Source organism: Chanodichthys erythropterus, chromosome 14 (assembly GCF_024489055.1).
Source record: "Chanodichthys erythropterus isolate Z2021 chromosome 14, ASM2448905v1, whole genome shotgun sequence".
NCBI classification, from domain to species: Eukaryota; Metazoa; Chordata; class Actinopteri; order Cypriniformes; family Xenocyprididae; genus Chanodichthys; species Chanodichthys erythropterus.
In genome coordinates, this window is record NC_090234.1 from 37,647,283 (window position 1) to 37,672,889 (window position 25,607).

At 37.5% G+C, this 25,607-nt stretch overlaps 1 protein-coding gene across 3 annotated transcripts; it reads left to right on the top strand.

Moving 5' to 3' along the window:
- Nucleotides 1-538: 538 nt before the first annotated feature.
- Nucleotides 539-24,266, top strand: si:dkey-230p4.1 (centrosome-associated protein CEP250). 3 transcript variants are annotated; one of them, XM_067409763.1, is made up of 23 exons: nt 539-664; nt 1,351-1,504; nt 1,606-1,743; nt 4,072-4,149; nt 4,223-4,293; nt 4,376-4,541; nt 8,756-8,862; nt 9,567-9,806; nt 9,995-10,175; nt 10,262-10,405; nt 12,422-12,570; nt 13,601-13,750; nt 13,885-14,041; nt 14,246-14,392; nt 14,585-14,694; nt 15,406-15,559; nt 15,981-16,174; nt 16,422-16,549; nt 16,661-20,721; nt 22,327-22,530; nt 22,611-22,670; nt 23,539-23,610; nt 23,689-24,266. In XM_067409763.1, the coding sequence occupies exons 2-23, from the start codon at nt 1,364-1,366 to the stop codon at nt 23,914-23,916; spliced, it is 7,080 nt and encodes a 2,359-aa protein (XP_067265864.1). In that variant the 5' UTR covers nt 539-664; nt 1,351-1,363; the 3' UTR covers nt 23,917-24,266. The 3 variants fall into 3 exon arrangements, with proteins under 3 accessions (XP_067265864.1, XP_067265865.1, XP_067265866.1); XM_067409764.1 differs by lacking the exons at nt 539-664; nt 1,351-1,504; nt 1,606-1,743 and adding an exon at nt 3,346-3,398; XM_067409765.1 differs by lacking the exons at nt 539-664; nt 1,351-1,504; nt 1,606-1,743; nt 4,072-4,149; nt 4,223-4,293 and adding an exon at nt 7,682-7,755 and having other exon boundaries at nt 4,528-4,541.
- Nucleotides 24,267-25,607: the final 1,341 nt, after the last annotated feature.

A 25,607-nucleotide genomic window follows, 5' to 3' on the forward strand; every position in this document is an offset into this window, starting at 1 on the left:
GATTAGATTGTTCCAGTGTCATGACATGACACACCTATCTCATATTATGATTCAATACTCTCTCTTCATATAGTTCATATATACAACAAACAAACAATGGAATAATTATTTAGTAAAAGAAAAACAATTACATTTTTTTTTTTTGCAATTCAGTTAAATATTATGAAATAATTATTATATCTTATTAAAAAAAATAAGATATTATTTTATATTATTATTTTAAAGTTGAATTCATCTGAAAACCATCTGGATTCATGCTTGTTGATGTGTGTAAAATAGACAGATTCAATATTGTCCTCCATATTTAATATAAAAAACAAGCCTTTTGCCTAATAGCAGTTCTTTTTAGCTACTGGTTTTCTAATTAGTTAATTTGAAGAGTCTCGATTACATGGTATACAGCATAATATAGCCTAAAAAGTTTTATATACATCAGTAAACATATTGTAAACGCGTCTCCAAGTCGCCTGGTGGCGCTGTCTACAGCACGCGCATTGACGCACGCGCGCTGCTCATTCAAAACACCACAAAACACACGATTTACAGTTTCGAATCCGGATGCTGCAGAAAAACAGGATTAAAAACAGACATATCCGAGGTTTTGCGTGTTATTTCAGACTGCAGTACGTGAATGGACACAGTGAAGTAACCCGTGTTTTCAAAAGTAAGTTACTACATTATATTTGCACTTTAACAGAGACTTCATAAAGCAGTTAAAGCTTTCTATACACATGGACCACTCTCGTTTGCATATATTTGATATAAAATATGCTTCGTATGTCGAAATCATTCAGTGTATTCACTCTGAAATACTCTCATACTGTTATTACACCTCAATGAATTAACTAAAGCCTGCAGCTGTCAAATAATGCTAGCATATTAATCATATAAACTTACAATGTACAGTTAATAGGGTTCAATAATCTGAGTGTGTAGTATCAGCCCTTTTTATGATTTACAGACAATCTGCAAAGCACTTCATAATAAATATTAGAATACGTATTTCGCCACTTTGCTAACATTTCATGACTGAGGAAATCAAAATATATTTATTGAGCAATTTATCAGTGCATGTTATTTCAAATACTAAAAAAGTTTGTTTTGTCAGTGTCTTATTAAAATATCATGACTTGCTCTGCTTTGCTGTCACTAAACTCTCTTGTTTTTCAGCCCCTACCCTCCAATCACCCTTAGTGACTAATTTTCACAATCCAATCAATTCCCAATGGATAAAATCCTACACCCCTAAGGAACATGTTATTTTTACATATTGAGTAATATCCAGCTCCAAGTATAGCGTTTTATGTTACCTTATCATTTAACCCATATAAATGTTTTTATTTTCCACAGCTGATGGCCCAGTATGGAATCAGAACTGTTGATTGGATGGCAGCAGGAGAGGACGGAGCTAAGGGCGGAGTTATCGCGTCTGCAGGATGAGTTGGCAGAGAGCAGAGCGGAAAGGGAGGAGCTTCAGTCTCGAGCTCAAGCTTTGACCGACAGGGTGAGGAGGAGGAGGGAGTCAGTGACGTGTGTGGTTCATCAATAACAGAGTAAACTGATGCTTAACTGGTGATCTCTCTGTGTGTTTGTACCCATGTTTAGCTGTCTCAGACACTGGACCCTTCTCTGTCATTATCGGTGCGTCTGGACGATGAGCAGAGAGAATGGCGGAGAAAGCTCAGAGAGGGCAGAGAGAGAGAAGCCAGACAGGCTCTGCTCATCCATAAACTTCAGAACAAGGTCTGAACTCACACATTTAAAGGTGCTGTAGAATGTGTAAAAAGATGTAATATAAGTCTAATGTGTCCCCTGAATGTGTCTGAGAATTCTTAGCTCAAAATACCCCATAGATTTTTTTTTTATTCATTTTTTTTAACTGCCTATTTTAGGGCATCATTAAATATGCACCAATTCAGGCTGCGGCCACTTTGAATTCTCGTGTTCCACACCCCCGGAGCTTGCGACTGCCTTAAACAACATAAACAAAGTTCACACAGCTAATATAACCCTTAAAATGGATCTTTACAAAGTGTTCGTCATGCAGCATGTCTAATCGCGTAAGTACAGTATTTATTTGGATGTTGACATGTGATTCTGAATGAGTTTGAGGCTATGCTCCGTGGCTAAAGCTAACATTACACACTGTTGGAGAGATTTATAAAGAATGAAGTTGTGTTTATGAATTATACAGACTGCAAGTGTTTAAAAAATGAAAATAACGACAGTCTTGTCTCCGTGAATACAGTAAGAAACGATGGTAACTTTAACCACATTTAACAGTACATTAGCAACATGCTAACAAAACATTTAGAAAGACAGTTTACAAATATCACTAAAAATATCATGATATCATGGATCATGTCAGTTATTATTGCTCCATCTGCCATTTTTCGCTATTGTCCTTGCTTTCTTACCTAGTCTGATGATTCAGCTTTGCACATCCAGACGTCCTGCCCTTGTCTAATGCTTTGAACATGAGCTGACATATGCAAATATTGGGGGCGTACATATTAATGATCTCGACTGTTACGTAACAGTCGGTGTTATGTTGAGATTCGCCTGTTCTTCGGAGGTCTTTTAAACAAATGAGATTTATATAAGGAGGAGGAAACAATGGAGTTTGAGACTCACTGTATGTCATTTCCATGTACTGAACTCTTGTTATTCAACTATGCCAAGATATATTCAATTTTTAATTCTAGGGCTCCTTTAATATACTTTCATAACTCATGGCTGAAGGTCCTTGAAGAGATTTGTCGGTAACACTTTACATGAACTAATAATGAACTGCACTTATACAGCATGTATTTCTCTTTTTTAATGTTAATTTCAACATCTACAAATACATTATTAAAATCTTGTTAACGTTAGTTAATGCACTGTGAACTAACATGAACAAACAATGAACAACTGTATTTTCCTTAACTAAGGTTAACAAATATTAGTACTAAATACAGTAACAAATGTATTGCTCACGGATAGTTCATGTTAGTTAATACACTAACGTTTAACTGATGAACCTTAAACCTGTAAAGTTACCGATTTGTCTTTCTAGATTCAGATCATGGAACTTGTATTGTTCTAGTTTTTGATTTAAAACATTTAAGGGGGTTCACACATACAGCAATTTGCAGTGATAGTGAGACCGTAAGTTATTAATTTACAGTGTGCCTTAGCAATTTCTTGATGAGCAAAATTGAGAGAAGTTTAACTCTATGCTTTTGTTTCTCTACTTTTTTGACTCCAAGACTCTACCACAACACTATTTGAAGCTCTCTCCCCTTTTTAATTTACAGATTAAACCGAGTTTTCCTGTGTCAAAAATGGCCTTCGGTGATGGCAGATGAACACAGTCATCCACACACACATTAAAAAGTACCCAACACACATGAACTGTGAGCCCAGTAATGAATATAACTTTAAAATAAATGCTAAGAAATGGTTTGTTCATCTCATCCTATTTTTTTGTAAAATTAAAAATAATCACTGTCAGGTGTCAGGTCTGATCATAAAACAAATGTGCTTTGAACTATTTTATTAAAAATCTGTACATTTAAATGTAAAAAAGTCACTTTGTGACTGATTTGTAAAGTGAACAACAAAGTTACACATTACATAGAAAAAATGGCAGCCCTATTATTTAGCATTTACACTCCAAGACTTAATGCACAGATCATTTGACATACAGTATCAGATTGTTTTGTTCTATCCATTCATTGCTATGGTTATCACTGTCAATCGGATTCAATCACGCATTTATATGGCTGTTAATCCAGATACTTTGCAATGTGTAGTTAGCAGCATGAAAATGGTATATTATATACAGAAAGGTACACAAAGCTGCCCACTTCCGAAAACTCCCATAATAACCAATGAAGCTGTACAGTGAATCTCTTACTGATGATGGTTATAATGATCAGATTCTTGAGTGTCCAGAACTCAAGCTGGATAAAAACTCATTAGGAGAATGCCTCATTAGCCTACCCATTTAAGAGGACCAATCATATCTCAGTTAGTACCAAACAGTGCCTCCCTGGTAATTAATGTTCTCATGCATGTGTTTGTCAGGTGTTGGAGTACAGGGCTCGCTGTCAGGCTCTGGAGCAGCAGTCGATCAGCGAGGAGCGAGAGCTGAGGATCAGAGAGGTGAGACAAACAACAGTCCTCAGTGTTTTCCTGGAGAGCTGTAAGTGTCACATTAACACTTTGAATTTCACAGAGGATGCTGCGGGATGAACGCAGTGACACGCTGGAGAGCACCCTCATCAGGCTGGAGGAGGAACAGCAGAGGTGTGGGGACTGTGTAAGAAAGATTTTTATGCTTTCAGTGCTTGAATTCCTGTGACTGAGTTGTGTTTGTTCACTGGAGCAGAAGTTTGGGGCTCTCGGAGGTCAGTGCTCTTCTGCGGAGTCAGCTCAGCCAATCAACAGAGGCTAATGAAGCCCTAAGAGATGACCTGCGAAAGCTAACAGCCGATTGGTCTAAAGCGGTGGAGGAGGTGGTGCAGAAAGAAATCGATTGGCAAAAAGAGAAAGAGGTGAGGAAGTAATCTCTACATATTTGGGACATGTATGTTTGTCACTAAAGATCTTGAGTTGGATTCCTAGGGATTAAAGGATTAGTTCACTTTCAAATAACATTTTCCTGATAATTTACTCACCCCCATGTCATCCAAGATGTTCATGTCTTTCTTTCTTCAGTCGAAAAGAAATTAAGGTTTTTGATGAAAACATTCCAGGATTATTCTCCTTATAGTGGACTTCAATGAAGCCCAAACGGTTGAAGGTCAAAATGACAGGTTCAGTGCAGCTTTAAACGATACCAGATGAGGAATAAGGGTCTTATCTAGCGAAACGATCGGTCATTTTAAAAAAAAAAATGTAAATGAATATGCTTTATATAAACAAATGATCGCCTTCCAAAATCTTCAGCCAAAACCGCACTTTCATATTCTTCAAAAAGTTTACGCTTTATGTAATACACCTTCCCCATTCTACTTGCGGAACGAATGCAGCACCAGTTCCATTTTTTCCGTAAATAGAATAGGGAAGGCGTAGGACATACAGCGTATATAATATATTAAGCATATACATTTACATTTTTTTCCGAAAATTACCGATCGTTTCGCTAGATAAGACCCTTATTCCTCGTCTGGTATCGTTTTAAAGCCCTTTGAACAGGGTTCCTACGCGGTTTGGAAAAGTATGGAAAAGTATGGAATTTGATTTGAGTAATTTCCAGGTCTGGAAAAGTATGGAAAAAAGAAATCAGAGTATGGAAAAATATTTGTGTTTCCAGACTATTGTCTCTATTCAGTTTTCTAATTTATTATACCTGCAAACTAGACACTTTACAGCGAAATTAGCTCTTTTGAATCAAAATACATAATTTATGTTAATCGTGTAGATCCGAAGAGGTTTTTTTCAGGGCGAGTGCGTGTCTCAGGATTCTCACAAGAATCGAAAATGGGCTACTTTCCCATAGACTGGAGTGAGTCGTGATCTTTCTTGGTGCTCTGTGGCGTGATAGATCGCTGTAGCGCTCGTGAACCGACCATCTCTTCTGCTTTACTAGTTACAGCACAAAATAAACATGATTCAACATCCGAAGGAATGTTGAAAGATAAAGTACAACTTACTGAATTCTGTATCACATGCAATCGATCAATCATTGTTTCAACTGCAGAAAGGCATCAATAAAACTGTCATCATGTAAAAATATCACATTTAGCCTACCTCAGAAAAGCCGTTCAATGGCCAAAAACTCATTATTCAGCTACAAAAATGAACTTCAAGAGGAGCATTTTGCTAAATATATGCACTATAGGCTATTGCATATTCATTGTATTTGTACTTAACATGTGCTTCGATATTAAATGTATAAATCTGTTTCATGACAGCCACCATTTAAATGTTTAGGCCTAAATAATAAAAAAAAAGAGAAAAATAATTGTCATTAAAAATTTATATAAACTTCCTTATGTGTAATTTAGCCTACATGAAAGTAGCTTGCAAATCAGTTTTAACCAATTATTATAATGATGTTCCAGCTGTGGTTCCTTGTATAATTTACAGCATTAGTTGAATTTTTTTTTTCTTTGAGGAAATTTGCCATGTACAGTATTTGACCTGATAGGCCCCAAATGAATCAATATTGAATCGAAGGTAATCAAATCAAAATCAAATTTTCAAAATCAAAATTTTCAAAATCAAAATTTTCAAAATCAAAATCAAGCAAGCTTCTGAATCAAAATCGCATTCAATTGTGAAATTTGTGTCAATTCTAAGCCATACTGTCAATTTATTATTATTTTTATTTTTTTTACTTGAAGGAAATGTTAGTTTTCCCATTTATGTTGTTGTCAGAGTGCACCAGAATGCTTCATTTACATGTTAAAATCACAAAAATCTTCTCCTAGGGGAGGATGCCCCCAGACCCCCCTACACATCACCTTTTACAACTCTTTTTACTTTGCAGATGTTTATAAACTTGTGAATTTCTAAAATATTTCTAACATTTCTAAAACTGATACTGCGCTTTTGTAGGCTACTCTATAGAAATGTTTTGATTCAATACTGACAACAGAACAGAATGGATAAATCAGAGAAGAATGTCTATGAAGTAAATCTGTCGAATTATTAGAATGTTAAACAAATTAAATATTTACGCCTATGTAGCGAGTGGTATGGTCAGAAAGGGAAACAAAGTCACTACCCTTTTAAACAGGGAATATATTAGTTCTTGTAAATTAATCCACAACAGAAGTCACACAGCAACGTAGTTTTAAGAAGAGAAGGGCCTAGACGTAAATACTAAATACAAAACTTTATTTCAACAATCAAACACTGATTTAAAAATCACTAAAAGACTGTAAGAATCCTACTACAAACATGAAGCAGAGAAAACATAGAAAAGGAGACAGAGACTAACCAATGGCAGAAAAACGTTTGGAAGGAGGTCTGGAAATTTGAGTCTGGAAAAGTATGGAATTTTGAAATGGAAAATGTGTAGGAACCCTGTTTGAAGACCTTCAACCGTTTGGAGGACATTAAAGTCCACTATATGGAGAATAATCCTGGAATGTTTTCATCAAAAACCTTCATTTCTTTTCGACTGAAGAAAGAAAGACATGAACGTCTTGGATGACATGGGGGTGAGTAAATTATCAGGAAAATTTTATTTGAAAGTGAACTAATCCTTTAAAGTCAACACGTATACTAATAAAATATTTAATGTACTGTAAATCGCTTTAAATTGGAAGCTTCATTGAAATGTGTGAATGTAAATTTTTATGTAAGCTCAGCCTTCTCCCAATTGAACTTTGTGACATCATGTAAAAACAATTAAAATGGCAGCGGATTCAACTACCGTTAAAGTTAGTTGGGAAAAAGTAGTCTCAGCCTCAAACGTCACACGCACGGACTGTTGGCTGAACATCTGAGGCATAAGGCACACAAAATGGGAAACACTTTGGGAGTTTTGAAGTCTTCAGATGATTGGTTGAATTCTCCAGGATTTGGTTGGTTGAATTCAAGTTTGAATTACAGTGAACTTGTCCATTGTTCTTGAATGAATTGCACCCTGTTATATTATTGTGGGGACATTGACTTTGAATTTTCACGCTCCTAAACATGACTCTGAACAAAACAAACTGTGATTGGTTGCTTTACATGTCAGTCAGACGGCATCTGGGTGGTCCTTGGCTACTGAAAGCTGTGATGGAGTCCGGACCTCCTGCCTTCAGTCTGAAGGTCTTGTTACGCAACACTAGTTGGAAAGCAACTGCTGATCTGTTTTTCTTTTACTATAACTAGTGTTACCTGGTACACTTTTTTTCATTCTACAGTAGTTTGCATTGCTACAAAGCCAGTCAGTTTTTGGCAGTATGAGTGTTGCCATAGATACATATAATTTCTGTGTCCTCTGAGGATGTAGATGCAGCAAAATCTCTGAGTTGTCATCTTTGAATTCCAGTGTGCAGCATTAAATGAGGTTGTCACTCCTGAAATTAGCAGTGTGAACTTGGCCTCACAAGCAGGTTCATGAGCATTCAGTAGTTGCTTAGCAATGGCTCAGTTGTTCTGAGCTGATTTTGTCAGCGCATTAGGGAATGTGTTGCAAAATATTGTCACCAAGCAACTGGGCAGTCACACAGTTGAGTATGTATGCTCCATTAGTGGATGGGTGCGAAAAGACATTTTAGAGGTGTTTCACAGAGTATAAACATATTACAAGAGCATAAAATAAGTGTGCTTTGGTGGTAGCTCTTTTAAAATAACCTCATGTATTGCATCCAGTCATTCTTCACATTAGATTTTCAGAAAAACATATTATAATGTATTTTATTTGGCTTACAATGCTGTTACCGTGCAATAATTGGCATTAATGTCAGTGAGATGTGAAACCTCAAACACTGATTCAGCATTTTCGCCTCTGCAGCTGTAAACATTATGACTGGCACAATGTTTTCTCTTCCTCAGACTGAATTTGCAGAGAAAGGCTCTGTAAATATAGCAGGGAGATGTTGCTGTGGTTGCTGCTTTGTTTTTTCTAGTAGTTCCACTGACAGACACAGATGGATATTTGTGGTTGTACAATCAGTGTACGCCACATGTTTCTGACAAACTTTAGCCTCAGGATTAGTCACAATGCAAAATGAGCATCTACTGGTTTCATTTTATTTATGAAACAAATTGTTTTGATTAATTTAATATATTTTTTAATTACGTTATATCATTATTTTGAATACAGGTTTTGACAGGCCACATAGGGAAGGAGCAGACCAGGCTGATGACTCTGTGGGGACGCGTGGTTACACTCAGACGCCAGTGTCACTCTCTGAAGACTGCTACTGACAAGTGAGGACATATGGAAAAACTGAATTGCTCTTTCAAAAACAAAAATATTTAGCATTATGCTAGTTGAAATATGCTACCATACAATCTCAGTGTACCATTGATCCACTGTTGGAGGTTTATCTTTTATCCACATCACAAGTATATATTTACGAGCCAAAAATAATAATTTGCTTGCCAGTTTGGCCTGTAAAAAGGATAATCCACTGTTCTCCTTACTCATTCCCAGAATAAAAAACTAGGGATCTTTCATAATAGTGCAATTCAGTATACGGTCAAGCTTTGTTTTAATCTTATCCCAAAAATGACTTATTATGGGACAAAACCAAAACATGTAGGAATATGTGCTCAAATCCACTTTACATTTAAGGCAAACTGGTGAATATTTTGGGTCAGTCTTGAAGGAACATATTGTTGAAAACATTCGTGCTGCTTAATGTTTTTGTGGAAACCATGATACATTTTTTTCATATTTCTTTGATAAATATATATTTAAAAAGAAAAGCATTTATTTGAAATAGAAAACTGTTGTAATAAAAATATTTTACTTTAATTTTTAATCAATTTAATGCATCCCTGCTGAATAAAAGTATTAATTTTTACCCCAAAAAAGGGAAAATCTTACTGACCCCAAACTTTTAGATGTTAGTGTATGTATTTTCTGTATTCTCCATTAAATGTGCACATGTTGTGTTTTTGTGCCACAGAGACCTGTGGGAGCTGAGAGCAGAGTTCTCTCGTCTCTCCTCATCTCTCCTCTCTGTATGGGGTTCTCCGCGATCAGCTCCCATTCTGCCCCATGACTCCCATATAGCTCACTCCACTACAGCGCAACCCCTCTCCTCCACCCAGGGGCCACTGTCTCTTGATGATCTGAATCATGAAGAGAGGAAGTCAACTGAATTAAAAGCGGACCTTGAGTCAGAGACACTGGAGCTCAGGAACAGGTTATTACAGGGTTCACACAACATTAATTCCTTACTGAATTATTCACAATATGTTTGCAATGATTTAATTGAATCATAATTTTGTTCACTGTATTATTCAAAAAATATCTAGATGTAAAGTTGGTTACTAGATGTAATACAGTGTTTTTAGTATATTGTACTGTGATTTATTTATTTTTCTTCTTCAGGATAACAGAGCTGAATATGACAATAAAAACTCTTGAATCTGTGAGGGAGAAGCAGGAGGCAGAGATGGAGAGGAGACACAGGCAGGAGATGGAGAGAGAACAAGAGCAAGAGAGGAAGTGGCAGAGGCAGATAGAAATTGAAAGAAACTTTGAGTCTGTCAGACATGCTGTCAGGACACTGGTGAGTCAGCATGTGAACAGGAAATAAATTGTGATTGTGGTCGTGAAGCATGAATGAACTTATGTGTTTACTTTCTTTTTGTCCAGTCAAGGGTTCTCAGCTCTCAGCAGATGAGTGGGCAGTCAGTTTCTCTGTCTGCAGATGTTGTGTCCAGTGAAGGACTGTCTTCTGTCCTCTCTGTCATCGCTCAAGCTGAGACTGCCCTGCAATGGAGACAACAGGAAGTACAGGTTGGTCAACGTGACATAATAATTGACCGAATATATTTTCTTGAAGGGGCTATATATTCGTAAAGCACAAAAAATGAACACACGTTGTTAGTCGCAAACAGCACAGCAGCTCCAGACAATCAAAACCCATTGTACTCATATGAGTGGGATCAAAGCAGCCTCCGCATCTGTTTTCAGGCCTTCCCACTTAAGGCCCCGGTATACTTAAAAACAAAGTTCTTTTTCGTTCTTCGTTTAGGGGTAAAACGAAGTTCGAAATGCGTGACCAGCGATATACTGTAAACGAACATCTGACGCCGCCCACACTGGCGAGATAGACAATTAGATGAATATGTAAATATGTGCCGTGCACTTTCTTCTCAGTAACAAAATAAACATAACAAAAATTAGAAAATGGCAAGCATTTTTATGGAAAGCATAAGAAAGGCGTCTGAACATAACAACATTAGTATGTTAGCACAAGCTCTGCAAAGTAGCACTCCAGTCACGTCACGTCTTCATATAGCACTTTATTCAACAGATTGCTTAAAATCAAGCAGCTTTACAGTATCAAACATGAAAAACAGTGTTAGTGCCTCATTTAATCAGAAGCACAACTTCATTTTGTACTATAAAGCGGCTATCCAGCGTTTTCATTCACCCACAGAGCTCTTACCTTGACGAACTCAACGCACGAAATGAGTCAAAGACGACGCGTTTGACGCGAGTGAAGGCGGAGCCTCAGCACACACCTCCTGTTACGTTATCATCACTGACCAATGGTAGTACGAAGGTGTTTTGCAGCTGAAGTGAAGTTTTCCTGAAAGTTTGCTTTGGCAAGCCATTTCAAACTTCAAAAAAGAACACAAAACGAACTTTGTTTTGGCCTGATTTTGTTCTAAATGACGTCACATCAGTTCGATCTTCGATTTAGTTTGAAGAATACCGGGGCCTTTAGCTCTCTCCAGCCCTGGAAAGCTTTTCTAATATTAACGCTGGTCCAAAGCGTTTTGCCCAGGCATAAACCTTCATTCCAGTGATATTCTTTTGAGCTCTTTTGTATTGTGTCCCATCTCTTGTTCTGCAGGTTTTTTTTTATTTTTTATATATATTTTCAAATCTCCCTCTTGCTTGTTCTCTCTCCTCAACCATCATACGCCCCCTAATGCTGATTGGTTACACGTTTGTTGTTGGTATCGCCTCGACTAAATTCCAAACAGTGTATTTAAAATACTACCGAGTCCCCCTTTAGGACTCTGGATGTTTTTGTCGGGAAAATCAAAATGATGTGATGTTTATGCTGGCTCCCATGAGCTTCTCTTCTGTGCAGTGAAAGAGCCATTCTGTACTGCAATGTCAATGTGTCATGCAAAGAAAAGGGATAGTCTCACATATCCTGATCTATATACTCTATAGTTTCAAATATACTTTATAAACAAACTATCATCACTGCATATTGTGCATAATTTTAATGACCTAATCTGTCGATATGATGCCGGTGAATTTCCAGCAGGTAACATAATCCATATTGCTATGATCAGATGCTTTCTTAACTACTGCTTTCCCACCTCTTTCATTTTTATTGTTTATTTTGATATTGAGAGGAAAGTGCACAGCACATATTTTACATATTCATCTAAACGTCGCTCTCAGCAGTGTACGGTGTCTTGATTTTCATTAACAGTATATCACTGCAAAGGCATTTCCAACTTTTTTTACTTATAAAGTGAAAAAAGAAAAAGTAATTTTGTCATTAATATATTGGTGCCTTGAATCACGTTCAGTCGCTTGTACTTTGCATGTGCATGAGTGCAAACAAGAACAATAAGTTGCTGGCTGCAGTTCACTTAATGGCCACAAGTGTCGCTAATAACAAGGATTTCTGAATTCTACATATAGCCCCTTTTATTCATGTTCTTGGTCTTCAAAACAATAATTGTTTCTTAATCTTTCATCCAAATTTAATAACATGGTCTTAAAAATAACCGTTTTGGCTTGTAAAGAAGCTCTCTTAGTAAGCCAGCTCTTTTTTGCCAGGATGCTCAGATGAGCTTGCGTAGACTTGGGACAGAGAAAGAATCACTAGAGCAGCGAATCACGCAATTGGAGAGTGAGATGGCGGAGCTTCAGGAACAGACCAATCAGGGAGCACTGCAGATGAAACACACGCAGGAATTACTGAACAGGTGATGAATGCTTCATTATTTCATGATCATAACTCATACAAATACACTTTTACCTTTTAATATTCCTAAATTCTACCTTAAGTCGTTAATTTAATTGATTAACTGTTGTTGTTTGTTTAAACATTTGAGTTATAATATAACATCCATGTTGGTTATTTACAAAATATTTGAACCATATTGGGTTTTAGCTGATATTACTTTTATTTAGTATTACTGGTTGCTATTGTATTTAATTGTGTAAGCTCATTCCCCTTATTTTTACATTTAAATTTTAATTTAACTTTCACTTGTTAATCTTTAAAAATGCTTATAATTTAATAACACTGTTAAATGTCAAATTTAAAATTAGCTATTGTACATTATAATGTTGCAGTGCCTACAATCACTTGGAGTATTTAAAATTGAAATGATTTAAAAATAAAACATTACATTCATTTACACTACTGTTTAAAAGTTTGGGGTCAGTACAATTTTATTTTTAAAGAAATGAATACTTTTATTCAGCAAGGTCACATTAAATTTATCAAAAGTCACAATAAATACATCTATAATGTAACAAAATATTTCTGTTCTTTAAATAAATAACTTTCTATTCACCAAAGAATCCTGAAAACAATGTATCATGGTTTCCATAAAAAAATAAGCAGCACAACTGTTTTCAGTGTTGATAATAATCATAAATGTTTATTGAGCAGAAAATCATCTTATTAGAATGATTTCTGAAGGATCATGTGACACTGAGGACTGGAGTAATGATGCTGAAAATATTTTGTTTATATATACAAATTTTAATAATATTTTACAATACTATTTTTACTGTATTTTTGATCAAATAAATACAGCCTTGGTGAGCAGAAGAAACTTCTTTCAAAATCATTACAAAAACTTATCAACCCCCCAAACTTTTAAACAGTAGTGTATTTTGACAAAATAATATTGAACTTTGCTATCAGCCATTGCAAATAATAATTGGCTTAACTGTATGAACTGTAATTGCTGGTTGAATATGGAAGAGTGTTGTGTGTGACAGTGAGAAGGAGATGGTAACTAGTTTGCGCAGTCAGATGGAGGAGGCCGAGAGACTCGCAGAGGAACTGAGACAGGAGAATGAACATATGAGACGACAGAGAGAGAAGGAGGAGGAGGAGAGAATCCAGCTGGAGAGAGAGAGACAAAAACGGTATACTTATCCATCAATCCTCAGTGTTATGCTGAACAGTGTTATGGTGTGTGTGTGTCATTAGAGCACTGTTCAGTCATGCTTATGATGCTAAATTTTGCTGGTAAATGACTCTGAAGTGTATTTGTAATCAGCATGGAGGCAGAAATGCTAGAGGCCGCTCAGCTGTGTGAGAGAGAGACTCGCACCCGTCTGGAGCTGCACAGCCTGCAGGGGGCACTAGAGAGAGAGAAGCTGGACAGAGCACGAGCTGAGCAAGAGACAGCCGACACTAAAGATGCTTTACTGAAGGTAAACCCATAGTTTTACTGTGGGAGTGACAGCACAGCACTAGATCATGTGACGGTTGTGCCCGAAACTCTTTCACAAATCAGGCACTTCTCATTGTAGCGTCCTGCCTGTTATGAGTTGTTGTTTCACATCCTGTATTTTGTCACCCTTCCGAACTTTTCCATCATTCCTTTATGTTGTTCCTTTATTATGTTTTCCTTCCAGGCACGGGAGTCATTACTGGCCCTGTCCTCCAGTCAAACCCAGCTCAAGAGAGAGCTGGCAGAAGGCCGAGATGCCCTGGAGAAAATGGCTACTTTAAATGAAGCTCTGGCCAAAGACAAGAGAGAACTCAGTGTTCGTGCTCTGCAGGTCTGGCATGCAGGTTTAGCCCATCTTTAGCATAGATCACTTACGATGCCTAGGGACATGACCAAATCCCTGCAAGCTGTCACAGGCCTCTTGCCTTTAATTACTTGATCCATGGCCAGAATGCATTGCTGGTAGAGCCAGGTTTGGGATAGAGGGATGAGAGGTGTGATTTTTGTCTTCCTGACCCCTTAGCTGGAGACGGAGGTGGCAGAAGCCCAGGCCCAAATCCAGGCATTTGGCACAGAGATGGCGGGTCTGTGCAGGGAAGTGAAGACCGCGTCTCTAGAGGCCAATGAATTAAGGTACAACATTGTGAAATTAAAAAATTCATAACAGTCAAGTCAGCTGATGAGAAGGCTATAGGTGTATTAAAAATCAGAGTCTGCTGAGTAGGGAAAAAGCAAAATGAGCAGCAAAATTCTTGAGCAGCAAATCAGCATATTAGAATAATTTCTGAAGGGTCATGTGACACTGAAGACTGGAATAATGATGCTGAAAATACAGCTTTGCCATCACAGGAATAAATTACTTTTTAAAATATATTAAAATAGAAAGTTATTTTAAATTGCAATACTAATTCACATTATTACACATTTTGACTATTTTTGATCAAATAAAGACACACATTTTTGTTTGAATACTATTTTTTAAGTATATATTTATATCATTAATAAACTAAGAATATCTTGATATAAATATTTGTTTATATTGCCTACCCCCTACCTTGACCTGCTTGTTATGTACAAGGCTGAGTAAAAGGAGCTTGTATAATAGGCTGTTTGAAATCTGTAGATGAAGTGCGCTTGTGACTCTAAATGACAGCTAATCAGGTCCCTAATGAGCTTGTAGGACTTTGGTAGGAATACTAATGAATACATTGGGTTTTAGATGACACTATAAATGTCTGAGTTTATCTCAACAGCTGTTATATTTGGCTGTAGTATGCTGGCCCTGTTTATTCACAGCCCGTGATGCTTTACTGCAATTGTGTTGATGATCCCTCTGCATTCCAGGGAACGGAGAGAGACGGATCTGAATACTCTGCAGCAGCTCAGAAACCGAGAGAGGGAGCTGGAGAATGAGCTGGAGACAGAGAGGGAGGACAGGGATAGGGAAGTGACCGCTTTCACAGAAGAGCAGAGGAAAGATGAACAAAGGATTGCAGAGGTGAGAAACTCAGGACAACACCGACTGCTTGCCAACTAGATTCAGAAAACAAGAAAAGTACTTTTTAAAAAAAAATAAAACATTATACTGTGTTCTAACTAAGTACAAGATGACAAGCTGTCTCTCTCTATATACGTATATATAACCAATTAAATGAATGTTTTTTTTTACTCAAAATTTACTAAAAATTCACAAAAAGTTAATTAATAAATATAATAAAATAAATTAATGATAAATCTGTTACATGTACAGTTGTTTATTTGTTAAGTAGCTGTGCAATATGAGGTGAGAGGTCATACAGGGCAAAATTTGTGATAATGATGGGCTTTACTGTACATTATCCTGTACACATATTCTCCTATTTTTGAGTACATTTTGTGTTTTTGGTCCACTCATGGACAGTGATGTGTTTGTGTGTCAGTTAACTGAACAGTGCAGTACAATGATGAAAGAGCTGCAGAGTGTCCAGGCAGAACAACTCAAAGCAGCAGAGCAGCAGAGAAGAGCTGAACGAGAGAGAGATGACCTAATGAGAGCGAGCCAGAGACTAGAGGACACAGTGTGCACACTGGAGAGAGAAAAGGAGGAACTCACACAAGTCAAAGAGGAACTCGGGTATAGTCTATAGTCATAAAACAACATACTAACAGCTCAGTATTCTTTTATACTATTCTTTTCAAGAGGAGTATGTGCTTTATGAGAACAATTTTGTTATAGGTTGTTACCTATAGAATCAACAACATCAACAAATTGAATAAAATAAAACAGAAATGTATTTCACATAGATATTAATATATTTAGTTTGAACCATTTTTTGTACCAGTGCCCTGTTAGTTTCTAACCTGATGCTGTCCATCTTCAGAGGTGTGGTGGTATGTCTTCAGAAGCAGATTGCTCAGGTTCAGGAACAGGCCTCAGGTCTGGAGGTGCAATGCAGTCAGCTACAAACACAGGTGGACACGCTCACACAGACCAAAGATGTCTTGCAAGGTCAGATTGTTGTATTATAAAACTTCTCATTGGCTATTCACTTTACTGATTTAATATGTTGTATTTGTGTGTGTGTAATTAAAATGTAAACATTCTCTCTTAATTGTTTAGGAGAGATTCAGTGCCTACAGACAGACCTGGAGAGAGAGACAGCACAGAGAGAAAAGGAAAACCAAGAAGCAATGGAGGGAAAAAGCAAGAGTGAAAGAGAGATTGAAAACTGGCAGTTGGAATGCAAGAGGATTCAGCAGGACATTGAACAAGAAACAGAGAAAAACAAAGTACAAGTAGAAGAGAGCAAAACCGAGAGAGAAAGATGGCAAAAAGAGAGAGAAGCTTTGAATGCAGAACTTGGCCAGAAAGATGGAGAAGTGGAGATACTGAGGAACAAGATTGATGGTTTGTTAAAAGAAAAAGAGGAGCTTTTAGACCACTTAAATAAAAGAAACACAGAACTTGAGAAGCTACAAATTAAATCGGCAGCAGAGCAGAAAACAGTTGAACAAAGTCTGAGAGAAGCATGTGATGAGATTGAGAGATGGAAGGAGAAGGAAATCAAGGTTCAGAGAGAGAAAGAGGAGTTAAATCAGAAGTATATAGAAAGAGTGGAAAAAGAAAGTCAGAACCTCAAGGTCATAGAGAGAGAAAAGGCTAAGATGTCTGATCTAATGAAAAAGAAGGAGGATGAAATACGAAAGAGGGGAGAGGATATCGAAGAGTTAAAATCAAAAGTCCAATCACATGAGAGAACAATTGAGAGCTTGGAAATAGAGTTGCAAGAGAAAGAGACTTTGGAGAGTAGAGTAGAAACCCTGGAGAAACACAACACTCATCTGAAAGAGAGAGAGATTGAGAAAACAAGAGAAAACGAAAACAGACAAAAGAAAAGAGATGAGCAAGAGAGGGAGAAAGACATGAGGTGGAGAAGACAGTTGGAACAGAAAGATGAAGACTTGATAGAGCTCAAAAGCAGAGTTGAAGAACTAATAAGAGAGAAAGAACATATCTCGTTACTCGTGGAAGAAAGAGATAAAGATGTTGAACAATTGCAAACTGCATTGTCGACAGAAAAGAAAACTCTTGAACTGAGACTGAAAGAGGCGAAAGACAATGTAGAGTGGTGGAAGAGACGAGCTGGCAACATGGAAAAAGTAAAGGAGAGCATAAACTGGGTTGCTGAAAGAGAGAAAACAGAACTGACAGAGCTTCTTAGACAAAGAAATGAAGAGTTACAAAAGAGAGAAGAGGACATTGGTGATCTCAAAGGTAGAATTCAGTCATTAGACGTAATCATAGAGAAACTAGAGACTGATGTTCAGCAGAAAGATGAGCAACTTGAACTTCTAAAGGAGCAAATCTCACAGATGAAAGAGAGGGAGATGGAGAAACAAAAAGAGGTGGACAGGAAGCAAGTAGAGGTAAAGGAACAGGAGAAACGACTGAAAAGTGAATTAGAAGATCTCAATAACAAAATAGAGGGAGTCATTCAAGAAAAAGAGGCAATACTAGAAAGGTTGGAAGAGAGAGATAGTGAACTAAACGCATTACAAGCACAACTTGCACAAGAACAGAAGACGTTTGAACAGAAGCTCAAAGCAGAGCTCGAAAAGGTGAACAGATGCAAAGCCAAGTTAGCCGAGGTGGAACGAGATCGGATAAGCTTGGAGGAAAGGGAGAAGGAGAAAAAGAAAAGACAGGAGATGGAGGAAAGAGATAGGGAGCAGATACTGAGAGAAGAGCTCCGTCAGAAGGAGATGGAGCTGAAGCAGTTGAGACTTAAGATTGATGAACTGAACCAGGAGAAAGAGGAAGACCAGAGGATAAGAATGGAGCAACAAGAAGACCTTGAACGACAAACTACCCTCCTACAAGACACTGAGGAGGAGGCCCGTGCATTGAAGAAGAGTTTACAGCAAAAAGAAAAAGAGGAAAGAGAGAGAGTCCACCGTGAGGAAGAAGCAATGAGAAGGCTGAGAGAAAAGCTGCATGAAGCCGAACAGAGGAACCTTGAAGTCTCAAGCTGTCTACGAGAGACCAAAACGATACTGGAGAAGGAAAAATGTCAGCACAGAGAGAAAGAGGAGAGCCTTATGGACTGTAACCAAGAGCTACTATTGGTTAAACGAGAGCTACATCATGAGAGGGAGACTGTTGAAGAACTGAAGAAACTTACAGGCGAAGAGGTGAAGACACTGAAGGGAAAACTGGATGAACGGTTGAAAGAGGTGGGAAGGTTGTCACAGCTGCTGCAAAACAGCCGAGGGGAAGCACAGGTGCTTGAATCCAGGGCAGAAAACAGTGAAGAGGAGAAACAAAGATTGAAGAGGTCTTTAAGTCAGATTGAAGATGAGAAGAGGCATCTGGAGACCCAACTGAGAGATGAAAAAACAGAAGGAGAAAGATTGAGAGCCCGGCTTGAGGATCTTCAAAAAGGTCAACATATCCTGATGGAGGAAAAGGCGGGGCGTGTGGAGAAGCTTGGGGCTCGCATTAAAGAGCTGGAGGAGGAGAGAGACCATCTCTCTGCAGAGCTTCGAAGGAAAGAGAGAGAGCTTGAGGCTCTTAGAGATGAAACGTTCCGGGAGAGGCGAGAGAAGGACAGAATAAGCTCTTTGCTGAATGATGCAAATGAAAGGAAAGAAGCCTTGGTTGCCCAGATGGATGCTTTACAAGAACAGGTGGTTAATCTGTCTAGAACCAAAGAACAAACAAGGTCAAAGATCCAGGAACGAGACGAACAGAACCAGAAGATGCGAGAGGGGCTGATTGCAGGGCTTCAGGAGATGGCTACTCTGAAAGAACTGCTGGAAGAGAGTCATCGTGAGGGAGAGAGGCTCAGGTCCATGATGCAGGAAAGGAAGGATGAGTTAGTCCGGAGCAGAGAGGAAGGAGTTAGGGCAGCACAAATTGAAGCCAAAGATCTTTTACTCAAAGTCCAGATGTTAGAGAAGCAAAAACAGGAACTTAAGTCCACCCTGCATCTCCAAGAGGAACAACTTAAGAAGAAAAATGAGGAAGGGTTGCGAGAGTTGGAGCAAATGCTGCAAAGACAGGAGCAGTTAGAAGAAGAATTGACAACCATGAAGAGCATAGCAGAGCAGAGAGAGGCTGAGCTGACAAGAGCGAGGGCTAGAATCGACATCCTGGAAGATCAGAGGACTGAACTCAGCTCTTTGGCAGCAGAGAGGACCAAAGACGCAGAAGAACTGAGCGACAGATTCAGAGAGCTGAGACAGGAAGTGGACAGACTGAGAGAGGACAGATTAAGAGAGAGTAAAGATTGGGAGGAACTCCAAAATGAAAATAAAGAGAAACAAAATGTGTTCGAGGAATTGGAGTTCCTCAAAAAAACATTGAGGGAAAAGGAAAAGGAGATAGAATTGATGAAAGAGAGATATGAAAATGAGAAAAGAAAAAGCGAGAGATTCCAGCAAGCAGAGGAGCAGAAAGTTAGACAACTAGAATTATTCTCAGAGCGGCTTAAAGATAAAGAAACGGAGTTGGAGAGTATTCGAGAAATGGCGTATAAAGAACAATCGGCAAGACTTAGATTGCAGGATCAATTTGAAGATGAGAAAAGAGATACTAAGATATTGAGGGAAAAAATGGAAACCTTAGAGAAAGAGAAACAAGAGATGGAGACCAAAATAGAAGAGGATACACGTAATCTTAGAGAATCTGAAAAGAAAAACAAAGGACTAAAGATGGATAGTGGCCATGGCACTCTATCAGACTTCCTAGAGATAAATGCTGAATATCAGCCTCATGACAAGTTGTTAGAGACAGAGACACTTAGAAGGGACCTTACAAGAAAGGAACAGGAAATGGAGAGGTTGAGGACCAAGGCTCAGACCCTGCAAACTGAGCTAGACAGACTGCACTCCACAATAAAAAATGAGAACATAAAAACCGGGCCAACAGATAATAAGGAATGGGAAAGACTAAAGGAACAAGTGTCCGTTGTCCTTTTAGAAAAGGAGGAGAAGGACAGACTCCTTAGAGAGAAGGATGTTGAAGTATATGCTCTGAAGGAACGAGCCAAAGAGCTGACTAAAGACAGGGATCGGGTTAGGACGGCTCTGGAGAAGACTGAAGCCATGCTGATTTACTATAAAGAGAGGCTGGGACAGCAGGAGCATAAGAGAACCCGAGCAGAAGCTGATATGTCACAGGTCAGTAAAGCCGAGGCATCCCCAAGTTTAAAATACCTGTCATTATAATCACAAATGAAAGGTACTTATTTAGTTTTGCTGATATGGCCTTGGACTTCATACTGACACCTTCTGGTTTGGATGCAGAAAAAGCTAAAGATTTCAGTTACCAATCATAAAAATGCCATAACAAAATTTTCAATCAACCGTAAGTGTATTCTGTGAGCAAAAATGCTCAAAAACACTGGGTTACAGAGGACGTGATTTGTAGGCTATTCAACTCATTACTAAAATTGCACCTTGAAATATAAATTAGTTTGAGCACTTAACACTTTACATATATAATTAAGAGTAGTATCAGGAACTTTGGGTTCAGTAAGTGTTTGTTTTTCAAAGAAATTAATACTTTTATTCATCGAGGGTGCATTAAATTGATCAATTTATGAAGAAATTTATAATTTTACAAAATATTTCTATTTCAAATAAATGCTGCTCTTTTGAACTTTCTATTGATTAAAGAACTGAAGACTGGAGTAATCGCTGCTGAAAATTCTGCTTTACCATCACAGGAAAATAATTTTTTAAAATGTATTAAAGGGGTTTACAAGATGTAAAATAAGTATCTAATGTCCCCAGAGTGTGTATGTGAAGTTTTAGCTCAAAATACCCCACAGATCATGTTTATAGCATGTTAAATTTGTCACTTTTTGAGAGTGCGAAAAAACGCTCCATTTTTGTGTGTGCCCCTTTAAATGCAAATGAGCTGCTGCTCCTAAGCAGAGGGCGGAGTTTCAAGATCTCATGTTAGCACATAGTGTCAGCAGTGTCGATTACCTTTCGAAGACTCACTGGAAATTTCAGAAACTGTTCAACCTTTTATGTTCAAACCGGAGTCGGACAATGATGGAGAGACTCAAGAAGAATTGACAACGTTTCTGAATGGTTAGTTGCTTAATTTATGTATGCTGAATATATGCTTCATGAAGATAGAACAGGTATAGTTTAGTTTAATTACGGGTATAACTTATGTTGGCGTCTTGCTTTTATGACATGCTATTGCATTTGTGTTACGTACTGTATTGCGATGACATGGCCTCATCCCTTTGTTGCGTGTTCTCGGGGAAAGGGTTTATGTAAATTTTAGGGTTAGTGATGTCACCAAACTGGGAAGAAGCTCGTTGTAGTCCCTACCAGCCGTTTGTTGTAGTCCTTAAACAGAATTCTTTGAAAGAAAATATCTCCCTTTGCTTTGAACTTTGAGCGTTGTATCTTTGCAGATGTTGTTTGTGCTCTAACAGCAACATAACACACTAACTAAAGTTAAAAAAAAATGAAATCATAATGAACCACCCCTTTAAAATAGAAAACAGTTTGGAAAAATTTTGATTAAAATGTAAACATGGCCGGTCATGGTTGTGATGTGAACAGTGTGACAGTTTCTAAATTTTTTGCTTAGTTTCCTGAAATCTTCTGGGTGGTTTGTGGAGGGAGCTTTTCTTTGATGTTACGAGTATCTCATAGTACATTTTTATTTCAAATGATCAAGGATAATTCTGTTTTTCATGTCCCCTTTGAACACATTTAGTGAATTGGTAGTTTATGATACATTTTTGGGCAATATTATAGGAGAAAGAGCTTGAACAGAAGGCCCAGTCCACAGATGAGGTGGATACAGACTCTGCTGTACAGGAGCGTCTGTCGGCCATGCAACGGGCCGTGGCACAACTGGAGGTGGATCAGAACCTTCTGCAGAAGAAAAACAATCATCTAGAGAAGAAAATTGAGAGACTACGAACTGAGCGACAGCACCTGAGAGAGACGCTGACACAGGTACGAGCACACCTCACGAAAGGACCATATATTATGATGTCAGCATGATTAATGTACCTACTGTATTTGGCCATCACCAGGTTGAGCTGGAGAGGGGGAAACTGAGGCATCAGCTGTCACGGTCAGAAGCTGGAGTTCTGGTATGATGGATAGAGTACATTTACAACACAATTGTGTTTTGCTCTTGTTGTCTTTCTGTGTGATGGATTGTCACGGAAGTGACAATTTTTGTTTTATGTAATGTACTTTTATTCTTATTAGAGTATCATTTTGTGAGCTTTAGCAACCAGTGTTAGTTTAGTATTATTTATATACTACTGTAGGATTTATTAATACTTTAAATTGGCTTTTAATTTTATATTTTCATTTTTAATTTTAATTTAAGCCTTTGTAATTTTGTTGTGCTTTTGTTATTTGTATTATTATTTAATATTTCAGCTTAAAGCTGCAGTCCGCAAGTTTTTTGGTGTTAAAAATTTACAAAAAAAATTATATATTGAGAATATACAACATGAATCCATTTTCCAAACTGTGTTTTTGTCTTATCCTGAATCATTATGGTACACTTATAATAAGTGTTTATATTCGGACTATTTCAGACCGGACTGGTAGGACCCGCCGCAGAGTATCACAGAAACTGCGTGACTCGCCATAGACTTACATGGAGAAAAGTAGCTCCGGCTAGAATGTTCTTCCGCAAGACACCTGCAGTTCTGTTTATTAACCACTAGAGGGCCAAAAATCGCGGACAGCAGCTTTAATTTACTTTTATTTCAGCTTTAGTTTTAGTTATTTTAGTACTTCAACTTTTTTATTTTTTCAAGTTTTTCATCCAGTATTTTTAATTTTATTTCAGCTCTGTTTTAATTAACGAAAACTATTTTTAATAGTTTTAGTTAACAATAGTGTAAGCAACATGCCAAACTATTGCAATAAATTGTGTTTTGAGTCTGTCATGTGTTAATTGCCAGTGAAAAGGCTAAAATAGCTACATATCATGTCGCATAGGACCTGTCCGATGGTACGGACAACGAAGAACTAAAGCGTCTCAGAGTCCGAGCCAGTGAGCTAGAAGAACAGGTTTGTCCTTCACACTTCAACTGTTCATTAGTATTTTGGCACGTAATATGGCCTTAAACCTTAAACCCAATTTTCTAGGTTCACCATCTTCGTCTCATGTTGGCTGTGGACCATCAGCAGAGGGCAGAGTTCATAGAGCGCTCTCTGAGGAACAGCCAGAGTCTGATGTCCCTGAGACAGGATCTGAACGAGTCTCTAGCTGCGGTCTCTCAGCGGCCCGTCCCCTCAGTGCTGGAGTCAGAGACACAGAGGCTGGACAAGAGCTTCAGAGAGGAAGAGCTCCGATTATCTCTCAGCCAAAGCTAAAGAAATAAAACACTCCTTTATATGTAATGACTATTATATAGTTAATTTAACATCATATTTTTGCACTTAACATTCAGTAATTCTGACCGTGTATATAAGATATATTTTACACTCAGGGTTTTACTGTTACTTTACATATATATATTTATGCATTTTGTAAATCTTTTTGTTTTAAACCATTGTAAAAATTCTAATTAGCTACAAAATATAAGCTTAAAAGAGGCAACTATTTTCAGATTTACATGTCTCTTCTTGACAGGCAGATAATTTAATAGCTAAAAGCTTTGTCATTGTGTTTACAATACTTTTCAAAGCTATTCTGTCAGTGTTATTGTTTGTGCAATATAAGCAATCGGTTAAATGTAATACTATTTTTTTTAATTTTTATTGTTCATTTATTTTCAAATAAACTTCAAAATGATTCCGTTTCTCACATCTCTGATATTGAGAATACCAAATCACAAATATAGGTTTAAAGCCCAGGGTCTTGGGTTTGATCTACTGAAATGTATAAACTGGTAACATATTGCCTGAATGCATGTTATTTAGGATAAAAGCTTCTGCCAAATGCATAAAAATAAGTGTTTTCACAATAGTTGTTACAACACATACTATCTAATCTGTGTGGTATGTGTGACAGCTTCTCTTGAAAGTCAACGTCTTGAAATCAATTACAGAGCACTTGATTTTAATGACAGGGTTATGTTATTTAAAGGCTCTCCTAGTTCTGTGAGGCCTTGTTGCTTTACCTCATATGAACTGTTACAGGGTGTCGGTCACCAGGGGGCGCTGTTTGTATGGAAAGATCGTCTAGCCACAAGTCGCCCACAAATATACCACTGTCTGTCGTAGTCTAATCTTGCTCAACTTTGATATTATCACAATCAAATAATTACAAGTAGTCTTTGCTTAAAATGTACTTGCACGTAATCTGACTTTGGTGGCCAGTATTGTACAATTGAATACTACTTGTTCAATGTACATTTTAGATGCTTGTGTAGGTGAAACTCCTTAAAACATAAACTGGTCATATTTAAAGGGATAGTTCACCCAACAATTAAAATTCTGTCATTTACTCACCCTCAGGTTGATCCAAATCTGTATGAATTTCTTTGTTCTGTTGAAAAGAAATGAAGATATTTTGAGGAAAGTTTGTAACCAGGACACTTTGGGGCACCATTTACTTCCACAGTAGGAAAAAAAAAATACTATGGAAGTCAATGGTGCCCCAAAACTGTTCAGTTTAACACATTCTTCAAAATATCTTCCTTTGTGTTCAACAAAAAGAAATTCATACAGGTTTGGATCAACCTGAGGGTGAGTAAATGATGACAGAATTTTCATTTTTGGGTTAATTATCCCTTTAACTCTAAAATAATTACAAAAACAAAAAACTTACCATATAGAAAACGAAGACTGCGTTTGTTAAAGAAAAACAGTAGCCTAGCCTACACATACACGACACTCAATACACTAGTAATCATTGTATAAAAAAATAAAAACGGGTTGTCAGCCTTTTAGACTCAAATACACTCCATTCCCAACAAATATTTAAAGAAATTTCCTCTGGTATTTCTGCTGTAATTATGTAACTGTAGCAAGTGTGATGTTTTGGCGTAAACTATTGTAACCATGGTAAATGTGTAAGGGTAAAAGGAGAGAAAGAAAGCGAGACAACTTAGAATTAGAGA